The sequence below is a fragment of the Chinchilla lanigera genome, unplaced genomic scaffold, assembly GCF_000276665.1.
Source record: "Chinchilla lanigera isolate Chin_1 unplaced genomic scaffold, ChiLan1.0 scaffold00022, whole genome shotgun sequence".
NCBI lineage: Eukaryota > Metazoa > Chordata > Mammalia > Rodentia > Chinchillidae > Chinchilla > Chinchilla lanigera.
In genome coordinates, this window is record NW_004955423.1 from 8,708,057 (window position 1) to 8,720,759 (window position 12,703).

The following is a 12,703-nucleotide window of genomic DNA, read 5'->3' on the forward strand; positions in this document are numbered from 1 at the left end:
TCTCACTATGCAGTTCAGGCTGGCCTTGAGCTCACTTTGTAGACCACACTGGTCTCCAACTTGCAACGATCCTCTTGCCTCAGCTTCCCGAGTGCTGGGATTACAGGCATGTGCCACCACGCCCGGCATCAGAAAAAAGGTTGTACTTGTGCTATGTATCAATATGGAAAAGGCATATGCCAGAAGCAAAAGCCCTGTGTTGTGATCAAAACTACATAGGTGTGACTCTGGCAACATTACTCTTTTCTTCCTTCAATCAGATTTTATTGGTACATTTTAAATATACATAATAATGACTGTTATGGTTTGTGTCTGGATGTCCCCCTAAAGCCTCATGCAATCATGGGTACAGGCTTCTACAGTTTATGACTGATTCATGGTCCAACGCTGGGATTATGGGTGTGAGTGGTACATCTGCTCTGGGACAGATATTTGCATACAATGTAAGGGAGGGAGAGGTTGCTTGCCGCTCACTCCTCCCTTTTGCTCTTGTTGCTTTGCTGTTTTCTGCCACCATGAACTATTGTCCTCTGCCATGTGCCACTATGCCTTGGAGCCAGCTGATTACAGACTGAAATCTTCACAAACTGTGAGCTAAATAAACCGTTCCTCCCTTAATTCTGGGTGTCAGGTATTTTGTCTCAGCTACGACAGAAAAGTAACTAAGACAATGACATTCATCACAGAGAATTTGCACCTGTACATGATACAACTTGATTCTTTTTTTCCCCATTCCCCTACCCTCCCTTCAACACCTCCTCCCCTCCCCATTTTCAAAAGCTTAGTTTCCATTTTTTTCCTTTTTTCCTCACTTTAACTTTTCCCTTCTTTCCTTTCTCCCTCTTCCCTCCTTTGTTCCCCTCCCCATTTGTACATTTTCTTCCTATTTCATAATACCTAGAATATATTTCAGTCTGCATTTATGTTTTTGGTTTCTCACACCAGAGAAAATATTTATATGTCTTTCTGATTTGTTCACTTAAGAGTATAGTCTCAAGGTACATCCATTTACCTAGGAATGTCTCAAGCTTATCCTTCTTTATGGTAGAGTAGCAATCCATTGTATATATATATATAAAAAAATAATACACATCTTCTTTACCCATTCACCAGGTGGATGGGCATTTGGGCTGTTTCCAAGATTTGCTATTACAAACTATGCTGCCATAAACATGGGAGTGCCTATATCTCTGTGGTATGACGCTTTTAATTCTTTCTATCTAGAGTTTATCATGGCTTTTGTATACATCACTTTTGTTTGTTTGTTTGTATGTAGTCCAGAGTGACCTTGAACTCAGTAAGTAGCCCAGGCTCAGCCTCCCATTTGCTGGGATTACCAGGGTGCACCAGGACACCAGGTCTCCACTGTTGATTAGAATACCCTTCTGGGCAGTCATCTGTTCATCAGTCTCTGCCAATAAAATGGAGAACTCTTATAACACAAGATGCCTAGAACACATTAGTGAGCGCTCAACGTTTGAGTAATAAAACATGATAATGAACAAATAATAAATTGAGTATATAATGTGTCAAGTACCTCTAAGAACTTTATATATGCTCCGGCAGCTCTATAAGGTAAATTTGTCTTCGTTACAAGATTAATATTGAGGGAAAAATATATTTATATGACCGAAAAGTATACAAATGTTACATAGTGCCAAAGTGGTGGGACTGTAGGTAATTTTTCGCTTACAAAATTTTAATACTATAATTATATAACATCATACAGAATTATATATTACTGTAATACTATGTGTGTGCACGTGTACATGTACGTGTTTGTGTGTGACAAAATAATTTAAAAACATGAATGGGCAAAAACAGCAACAGGAAACTGTAGGGCAGGGTCTGGGGCAAGGAGAGAACCCGGAAGGAACCTACAAGCCCAGACGCGACTCACCTAAGATAGCAAGCCGCCGAGACCTCGAGCGACAGCCGGGCTGGGCAGCGACGGCCCCACCCCCGGAAACGCTTCCTTATCCGGAGGCCAACCGGCTGCCTAATGCAAACTACGGGAGGGGGCGTGGCTTGAGGTGACGCCTGCTGTGGGCGGAACCACGCCTGTATGGCTCCGGCCGCGAGGGCCAGGACAAGACCTTGTAGGCTGACACTGATTGGCTGCCTTGGAGACGGGGCGGGCTCTTTGGGTAGACCCTCTTCGTCGAGGGGCGGAGCCTAGGTCTGAGCCTCTAGGAGAGGGAAGTTGCGGCTCAGCTCTGAGCCCTGCGTCGCTAGGCGTAGGTCTTCGGCGCCGTGACCCCCAGAGGCGGAGCCGGAAGCGTTACGGCTCGACCCCCGAGCCTTCCGATTTTCCAGGGGGGCGGCCGTCTTCGCCGCGAGCTGCTCCACCTCTTCTTCTCCCAGTTAGCGGGAGGCCAAAGCCCCCAGTCAGGGCGGGGCGGCGCAGCCCCTGCTGCGGCTCCCGGAAGAGGCGCCATCTCCCGCCTCCGCCATGGAGCCCACCGCGCCGTCCCTCACGGAGGAGGACCTCACGGAGGTGAAGAAGGACGTGAGTAGCGCTTCGAGCCGGGCGCCGCGGGGCGGGCGGGGGCGGCGGAAACGGAGCCGGGGGCCCTGCAGGGGCCGAAGGTCCGGACACCTGAGGACGGCGGCGGCGAGCCGTGCAGACTTGGTGGAAGGGCTCCCCCACGGCCCGTTGATCTACTTTTAAACCACTGGACGCAGGGCTTGGATTTTTAAACTGCGTCCTGAGGATTTTCCTCGCCGTCGCCGTCTTGCCCCTTCCTCCCTGCCCCTCCGGATTGCCCCGCCCGCCCTGCGCTCCTGGAGCTGCGTCGCGAGGGCGCCGCGGTTCAGTTTCCACCTGGAGGCTGAAAGCCTGGGCTGCTGGCCCGGTGTGGTGCAAAAGCTGGACCAGATGAAGGGTCCCGAGCGGAGGAGCAGATATGTGAAACTGTTTTGCAAAGGGGGCTGGGGAAAGCTCCACAGCTGAGAGCAGCTTGGAATTCCCCTAGTAAGCGGACACCCACGTATTTAAGTGGGGAGGGGTGAGTACATGTAGCTGAGGATTGATTTACAGGTGAACGCTGGAAATATTCAAGGGCCAAGTTACGCTCTTCTGCATGAATGGTGCTGAGCTGTACAAAACTTAATTTTTTTTTTTAAAGAATAGCTTTGTTGAGGTGCAGCTGGTTTCTTGTTCTTTTGCTTTTAGCCGTTTTGCCAGATGAGACCTCAATGAACACCGTTAAAGCGCTTCATGCGAATTCAAACGAAAATCAAACTCAACAGGAACACAGTACATTTACCAAATCGTCTTTGTAAAACTTGACCTCACAGCAATTTCTGGATGTTGACCTACTTCAGATGCCTTTTTCTTCCGTCTCCTGTGAAGTTTGTTACACTTTTTCTCATAATTGCAGTTGATACGACTCACTAGCAGAAGGCAACTGGATCTGACTGGAACTCGTGTCTTAGGTTCTTCATTCAGCAGAGATTTATGGCGCACTTACCACATGGCAAGAAATGTCCTTCTGCCTGGGAGGAGGCAAAAGATGAGGAGCAGACACCCATGCTTTTCGTTCTAGTTGAGAAAAACTGGAGTATTGTTAACTGCTATAGAATAAGTGTTGTCTTATTTAAGGTACCAGTAAAATTATGAATTGAAAGAGTTTAGGCTTACTGTGTTCCAGATTTTTGTGTCACATCATTTTCAAATTTCCCACTTTCCATCTTCACAACCTCAAAGGGAGACAATTGTTGTTTGCATTTTACATCTGTTGAAATAGAATTTGAGAGAGTACAAGCCAGAAGAAGTAAGACCTGCAAAGAGGGCCTTCCAGACCTTTGTACTTCTTGGTTTATTGATGTTACTCATCTCCATGATTTCAGTTTACAGTTTGGTCAGAAATTCATTACCTGGAGGAGACTATAGATGTATTTCAGGAGGCCTGTGAAAAACTACATTTTTTTCCTTAGATGTTTGCCATATTTTCAAAATGGTTTGCAACCTTAGCAAGTTTAAAAACTGTGCAGTAAAAAAAAATTAAAATAAAATAAAAAATAAAATTTGTGCAGAGGTTGTAGCTCAGTGATAGAATATTTGTCCAGCATGTTTGGGACTCTAGTTTCAATTCCTAGCACCACAAAAGAAGAAAAAAGTTTAAAAATTGTCTTCCACAGGTTTGGCGTGGTGGCGCATGCCTGTAACCCCAGCACTTGGGAGGCTGCAGCAGGCGAATCTCCTTGAGTATAAGGCTAGCCTTATAGCCTTATAGTTCCAGGACAGCCTGAACTACATAGCAGAAAAAAAAATTGTCCTCCACATATTTGAACTTCTTTCTCAACTCTAGGCCCTTATTTCCAAACATGTACTAGAAATCTAGTTTTTTATATCCTGCAAGTCAGTTTGTGTTTTCACAAATTGAATTTTTCACTCATTCTTTCCTTAAAGTTGCTTGCTGTTCCTTCTGCATGGTCTGTCTTGATGAGTGGTGTTCAGTAGTCCCTTAAAGGACAGCTTTCTGTCTGAGGTTTTCCTGTCTGTGGTTTCAGTTACCTTTGGTCAAACATGGCCTGAAAATATTTAATGGAAAATTACAGAAATTCATAAGTTTTAAATTGTGCATTGTCCTAAGTCTTAGCCCATTGAGCCCCCTCTGGCCAGAGTTGGGAGTCATCCCTTTGTCCAGTGTATTCATGTTGTATGCAAACCTGCCCGTTAGTCCCTTACTAGCTGTCAAGGTTTTGTACTGTCTGAGGTTCTAGGCATCTCCAGAGGGTCTTGGTACTTAGTGTGGGAGTAGTGAATCACCACCTCACTTCCTGGAAACTCCCACTTCACAATCTTCTTCTTCCCTATCTAGTGTTTACCTTGACTTTTTGGTTGAATTCAGTTCATATTAATACATGTGAATTACATGGTACTGTAAAGCTAATAACATAGTCAATTTTAAGTGTTAAAATTGGAAAAAACTAAGAAGTAATCCTAATTTCTTGGGGGGGAGGAAGATAAGCATAAAATGATCATTTTAAATCACAAAAGAAGTGCAATGAATTTTAACACTCATCCAAAACATTTTCTACTTGGCACTTAACAGGTGCAGGGTATACAGTATTGAACAGAACATACATGGTTCTCATCTGCTTCAGACATACAGATCATTAAAGCTGGAAACAAACACGTGCATAATTACAAATTATGGTAGGTTCCATGGAGACAAACAGATGCTAAGATAGTAATAGGAAATCTACTTGAGACAGTAAGGTTTGGTTACATTTAAACTGATTCCTGAAAAGTAAGAACTGGGGGAAAAACGTTCAAGTAGAATAGAATTTGCTCTGGACCAGGGCTGGGGATGTAGATCAGAGGCTCAGAGCCTGCCTGGCAAGTGTGAAGCCCTGAGTTTGGTTCCCGGTAACAAAAAAAAAGAATTTGCTCTGGATCTAAAACTAGCAAGATCTTGATTTGAAAATATTGGAAGAAAGTAGAAGGTAGCCTGAGGTGAGGTTAGGGTGATAGGCTAGAGTTGATTCAGTGGAGAGCCTCAGTTTCTCTCCAAGTATAGTAGTAGGGGAGAATTATGAAGAATTATGTATTTATTAAAGATCCCTCTGGCTAGTCTGTGGGCTCACAAGTGAGAGAGTAGGGAAAGCAGTGAAGAGACTCCTGGAATTTATATAGATAAAAGACAAGAGTGATTTGCAGAGTGAATGCAGTGAAGATGGATGGAGCTGCAAATATGTTTTTGAAATAAAAGTGATAGGACTTGATGAAATGCATGTGAGAATTGAGAAAGATGGTAGAATCAGAGTAATAAGTAGGAATGTTGATTAGATACACCTGGTGTGAAGAGTAGAAGATCGGGGCTAGGAATATGTGAGCTGGGTGTGGTAATGCCTGCCTGTAATCCCAGCACTTGGGGAAGCTGAAGCAGGATGATTGCAAGTTCAAGCCTAGCCCGGGCAACGAAACTACCTTGCAAGACCCTGCCTCAAAAAAAATTTTTTTTTCTTTAAAAGGACCAGAGGTGTGGCTTACTGCAAAGGCCCTGGGTCTCTACTGCCAAAAAAAAGAAAAAGGAAATACAGTGTGAAATTGAATTACATCACGTAAGAAGTTTCTCCCTTTAAAGAGGAGAGTTTTAAAACATGAACAGTTATAGCCCCAGGGACTAGAAGAAAATCAGGAAAGTACGGTATTTATATAAGATAAGAAGAGAGTGGATAAAGGAAGAAGTGGTCAGCGGTGGCCATGCCGCTGAAAAGTCAAATAGGATGAAGATGATACATTCCCTATTTGACAATCAAGAGGTTGCTGGTGACTTGAAGAAGAGTAGAGGGAAGAGTAGGGATGAATTGGGCAATGAAGTGAAAGAAGAGACCTGGATGTAGAAAGATAAAATCTATTCACAGGGTGCTACAAGGGCAGAGAGTGTTACCTAGCTACCCCTGGGGAGTTAAGGTAACGCTTTTTAAAGGAAGTGACCATGGACATGAATCTTAAAGAATAAATAAGGCTTTAGGATCAGAAAAGAAAGTAAGACAGAGGTAACAAGTAACTGTAGAATGACAGACAGCAGTTTGAGGTGGAGTAAAGTACCAGGATAGAGGTGGTGAGAAACCAAATTAGGTGGGTAGGAACCGTATTATCCAGAGTCTTGTCTACCATAATCAGATAGTCATTGTTTTAGTCATTTCTGTGTATCAGTGACTGTACCAAGTCTTTATATAAAGCTATCTCACTTTTACCTGTGAGTTACGTTTTTATCCCAAAATTTACAGTGGTTAAATAACTTGCCCACCTGTCACAGGGGTATATGACAGAATCAGGCTTTAAAATGAGGTTGATCTAACTCTGGAGCCCCTTCCTTAACTTATCTACTATTCTGCCATGGTTGAGGAACTTTATCGTTTAAGTATTAGCAGAAACAATTTGAAATTTTTTAAAAAGTGAATATAACCTCAGTATTAGAATTTATATAACACTTTAGATTTCCATTGTTCTTGAAAAATTGGAAGATCTGTTGAATAATATAAAGAAACTTGAGAAAAAAGAAGTATAGCTAGCTAGGTTTGTGCTGTTCGTCTGTGCAGAATTTGACAAGCGTCTGAATTAGTGCAGTACTAACAGTAAAGATGAAGTGAAGGAGCAGATTATATGTGTGTGTCTGTCTGTCTGTCTCTGCCTGTCTGTCTGCCTGTTCTTATATGCATGGACATATTGCAGGACAGATAGACCAGGAGTCCTTTGCACACACAGTTCAAATCTTTGGGATGTCTAAATGGAGGAAATCTTGATCATAAACATAAACCTGGGAATCATCGGCAAATAGGTGGTAATAAGACCATACATGAGATTTTTAAAAATATAATCTTTCCATCTCCACAATTTAAAGTTATACATTCAGCAAGTCTTACATAAGATCATTGCAGCAGTTTTTTCATTGATCTCCTTTAACAATTTTGGCTACCCCTAGTCCTCAAAATTTTCTTACTGCCTCTTGTTTGTACACATTTGATGACTTCTCCTTTGGAGTACAAGGAAATGCATGTTCCTCAGAGTGTTGTAAAAGGACTTTATGGTGGCAGGGTGTGGTGGATATGCCTGTAAACCCAGCATTCAGGAAGCTGAAGCTGGAGAATCACCTCAACTTTGAGGCCAGCCTGAACTACATAGGGAATCCCTGTCTTTAAAAAAGTCTTTCATGATGTAACCCCAGTTTTCCTTCTCTGCTTCATTCCTAACCACCCTGTCACATTTACTGTGTTCCAGCTACCCCAGATTTCTCAGTATTCCCCCCACTGCACCTTCATGCCTTTGGCTCAGGTGAACCTCTGTATTTCCTAGGTCCTAGAGATAGAATTCGTTGCTCTCTGTATTTCTCCAGTACTTGATCTACAGGTCTTGTAACAATTGGCTTGCAAGGGATGCTTATTCCCCAAATAGACCAAGGAGCCCTTTGCATACACAATTCAAATCTTGCTCATCTTTGTACACTCATTGCTTAGCATTTGACTTACTAGGAATTCAGCTATGTAAAATATGTGTTGTGTAAGTAAATAAATGCATGCGGGAATTCAGTGGACTGGGAACTACAGGAAGCCTTCCCTTAGATGGCATTCTACAAGGGTGCTGCTAAGATATGCCATGCCTTTATTATTATGGGCAGTCATGGTAAATGTGACATCATCATTGTCATCATCTCTAACGTGTTGGTCACCTACTATGTACCAGGTGAAGAGGAGTTAAGTAACATACCCAAGACCATGTATCTAGTAAATAGAGAAGCTAAAATACAAACACCGACATCACATTGTTAGTGTCATTTATTAAGACCAACGTGGACTTGATGTAAACATTATATAATGTGTGTGTATCAAAACATTACATGATACCTCATTAATATATAGCTTTTATGTTTTAATCTATCAGTTAAAACATAAACATAAATACACAAATAAATAAAAGACCAATGTGGAATTTCTGCTAGTTCAGTAGTACCCTTAGGCACTTCTCAGGTGTAGGCTTGTTTTCTGTGAGCTTCTTTTTCTCAGTTTCTTTTCTTTTTTTTGACACTCACTATTCCTTTAGGTTTTTCTCCCCCCACACCCACCCATTTCCCTTCCACCAAGACCAGCTCAGTGGGGTATAGTCTTTCTAAATGACATCAGAGACAGAGAGATCATGTGCCCTTTTAGATTGTTTTATTTTTAATGATTTCACTCTAGGGAGATGGGATGATTAATAATGGACATGAGGCAGGTATAAATTGTGAGACTTCACACTGATTTATCCTCCCAGCTTCTGTCTAGTTCTGAATTCCCTTGCTTAAGTAATAGTCAAAGTGTGCATTAATCTTTCTTCCCTTTACCCTAAAGGACACCCTCAGCAGGATCCCATTTGAAGGACCCAGACTCTTCCTTTGCCAGGTTCTCCCTCATGATAGCATATAGGTCTTGGTTTTCAGGTGTAAAGGTGAGAAAAGAGCAGGGCAAGAACTGAGGAGTGTCTGGAACCTGCCTGTGTGACTTCAGAACATTGACTCATACCGGTTAAGATTCCTGACTAATAGCCAGTCACCTGTGTGGCATCGTAGGCATTACAAAATACATTGAAATATATTTTATTTTATGTCTTTTAGGCTTTAGAAAATTTGCGTGTTTACCTGTGTGAGAAACTCATAGCTGAGAGACATTTTGACCATCTCCGTGCGAAAAAAATACTCAGTAGAGAAGACACTGAAGAAATTTCTTGCCGAACATCAAGTAGAAAACGAGCTGGAAAATTGTTAGACTACTTACAAGAAAACCCCAAAGGACTAGACACCCTCGTTGAATCTATTAGGAGAGAAAAAACACAGAATTTCCTGATACAGAAGATTACAGATGAAGTACTGAAACTTAGAAATATAAAACTAGAATATCTGAAAGGTAAGATACCTCAGGTATCAAGGAATCGATTGCTTTTTAAAAATGTAAAAGCAAAACAAAATCAGTAATTATCACTTTACATTCAAAAAGTTTACTCTTCAGAATTGTATTTGATTTACATTTTTTATTTACATTTTTTACCATGTACAGTAGCATTACATTTTAAAAGCGAAGTACCTCTCAGCATCCCGTATTGATATTCATCTAACAATACCACTAACAGACCGCTTTCTATAATGAAACCCCAGGTTATACAAGGATTCATTTATAAAGTCAGAACAAAATTAATTTATTCAAAAGTAACCTCTGAAAATATATCCCATATTAAGAACAGTATACTGGTGACACATCTCAGTAAGTCCCACTCACAGTTTTTCTCCTCCCAGTTGGTGAAGTAGTTCCGTAGATACACATAACTTTTAAACACCAGGATCCAGCTCAGTCTGGCAGGCCGTGAGTGGCATGAGGACCTGAGATGATTAAGGGAATAGCACATCTAGCGCTCCCCTTTTGCCCTCACCTCAGAGTGCAGACGCACTGATGGGGAAGCTACATAGAGTCGCCTACACTGTTGAAACCCTCTACCCCTCATGCTCTGTCTCCAGAGCACTCAGATGAAGTGTGCCTGTCATGTGGCTCTACGCCAGCTAGTCTTAAAACTGGACATAGAGAAAGAATAACTCGGGCACTGCCCTGAAGGAACTCCCAGTCTACAAGTCGTTGGGACACACTGGAAGTTTCCCCTTATAAAGCATATATGAGGGAAAAAAATTCTCTAGCTTTGGACAGAAACGTTGAACATACAGTAAAATTGAAAAACATGCAGGGAAAGTGACATATAAATGTACTTCACAGACTTGACGGGTGTTGGCCAGAATTTATCAACTTGGGAGTTTTGCCAGTAGACAGATTGACTGTTTACCAAGCCTAACAGAAAGAGACACTTGTGTTTATTCTTTTAATCTTGAGGCTAATTATTGACTCTATCCTTAGAATATGATAAAATTATCTGATGGGAATGACCACTGTTGTATCAGGAAGTGTAACCTATTTCATTGCAGTTCTCACTTTTCTATCAAGCAGTCCTGGGGTGCGAGGCATGACTTACCTGTGCTTTGCCTCTCTTTCCTCATCTCTAATAGTAAGAGTCTATGTGAGGTGGCCGCTAAAGTCCCTTTGATTTCTGACTCTATGTGAGCCAAGAATCATAATTGTCATGGTTTGACTCAGAGAATTTCACAATATGCCATGCTAAGCGATTGCTATGCTAAAATACACCCCCAGCCCTGGTCTCAGTTTGAGACCAGGTCTCAGCTGCCCAGACTGGCCTCAAACTTGTGATCTTCCTGCCTCGTCATCACTGCAATCACCAGCGTGTACTGCTGTACCTGCCTAAGTGTTGTTTTTATTGGCTGATATTTTTTGTATAAAATGCTAAGGAATATTTATTTATTTGTTGTAAATTCAGTTGATCTTATGAACAATTTTGTCATCTATGTAAGTATACAGGAAATGTAAATTATTGCGTGTCATTTAGCTTTCATAAATTTTTTTATCTAGAAAATATAAATGTTCAGGAAGCAAATAAGATGTGAAATTCACTTTTTTTTTATCTAGAAAATGTAAACACATGGTTGTTCAGAAAAGCAAATGAGATTTAAAATTGATTATGATGTATAAACTGAGATTTATGTTCTGGTTGTTAAATGCCTAGCTGGAAGTTACAAGGTGAGAGTAGACTTTTTTTTTAAGTTACTTTTTCATTTACGTCTGAATAATTCTGTTGTAGGACTGAAATGTAGCAGCTGTGAGCCTTTTCCAGATGGAGCCACGAACAACCTTTCTAGATCAAATTCAAATGAGAGTAATTTCTCGGAAAAACTGAGAGCGCCCACGGTCATGTACCATCCAGAGGGAGAGTCCAGCACAGCTCCCTTTTTTTCTCCTGTTTCTTCTCTGAACTTGCCCGTCTTGGAAGTAGGCAGAACTGAAAATACCATCTTCTCCTCGAGTGCACTTCCGAGGCCTGGGGACCCAGGAGCCCCCGCTTTGCCGCCCGAGCTGCAGTTAGAGGAAGGAGGAACTTGTGGGAACTCAAGCGAGATGTTTCTTCCCCTACGATCACGCGCTCTCTCACCGCAGTGACACTTGACTGCCTTCGAATTTTTTAATAGTGACAAAAATGTTTTAAATGATATCAGTCTTTTTATAAAACCATTTGAATGATTACTTACATTAGCCATGTCTTTTAAAAAACACGGGGTAAGCACACTTTGTAAATAAATAGATTAAAAGAAACATTTCTAGGCTAGCTAAATGTAAATCATGTTGGTCATGTATTTTTTCAACATTTTCTTTTTTGTGGGTTTTTCTCTTTTTTTGGTGTTTTAGTACTTTCAAGTTTTTTATGTTGTGAGATTAATTTTAATAGGGACCATTGCTCTGTTTGAAAATAAACTTTTAGGTGGAAATAAGGTTTCTCCGAGCTTTGGCAGTCAATGTGAAGCATTAAGCTTTTCCTGTTTGGTAATAAAGCAAACCACAAATGGGAAAACAGCCTAAATACTGAAAAGACTCTCTTTCCCTCTTGGTTGGCTTTACTGGTCACTTGCTGATTCTGGAGGAATACATGGTGGAGTTTGAGCCTCCTAAGATTCGTTTACTAAAATTCATTCCTTGCTAACCTTGCTGATTGAGTCTTTATCATTTTCATTCCTAAAGAAAAGTATCATGGTAGAAGCCTCAAGTATTACATGTAATTTGATGAGATTTGAAAAACTTTTCTCTGTACTTCTCACTATCTTTTAATGAGTTTCACTGTATAGTTGAAATAACTAGAAGGGATTTATTGGGGTGTATTGTGTCAGTTAATATTCTAATCAAGTGGACCATTAGCTAGAGTTATCCTTTTGTTACATAACGAAATTTACTATTCTACACATTTAAAATCTTACACTCTCATTGGTTTCATTTAAATTATAATTTGACATATGTCCTGAGGTTCATCTCCTATATATTTCTATTACTAAAAAAATTATAAATGAAAGTTTCCTATTAACAATAAATGTTTTTTAATGTTGTGCTATGTTTCAGAGTTTCAAATTTTTCAATTGGAAATGTCTAAAACCCTTTTTGTTTTGTTTTTTGTCTTTTTACAAGACAGGGTCTCGTTACACAGTTCAAGCTGGCCTTCAGCTCACTTTGTAGCCCAGGCTGGTCTGAAACTCACAACAATCCTCCTGTCTCAGCCTCCAGAGTGCTGGGATTACAGGTGTGTGCCACCGCACCCAGTGAACACTTTTTAAAATAT

At 41.1% G+C, this 12,703-nt stretch overlaps 1 protein-coding gene across 2 annotated transcripts; it reads left to right on the top strand.

Moving 5' to 3' along the window:
• The first annotated feature begins 2,174 nt into the window (after positions 1–2,174).
• Positions 2,175–12,474, top strand: Bcl10 (B-cell CLL/lymphoma 10). Of its 2 annotated transcripts, XM_013514539.1 has the most exons (4): positions 2,175–2,509; positions 5,061–5,164; positions 9,105–9,393; positions 11,183–12,474. In XM_013514539.1, exons 2-4 carry the CDS (start codon positions 5,162–5,164, stop codon positions 11,536–11,538), a joined length of 648 nt encoding a protein of 215 aa, XP_013369993.1. In that variant the 5' UTR covers positions 2,175–2,509; positions 5,061–5,161; the 3' UTR covers positions 11,539–12,474. The 2 variants fall into 2 exon arrangements, with proteins under 2 accessions (XP_013369993.1, XP_005385196.1); XM_005385139.2 differs by lacking the exon at positions 5,061–5,164 and having other exon boundaries at positions 2,176–2,509.
• Positions 12,475–12,703: the final 229 nt, after the last annotated feature.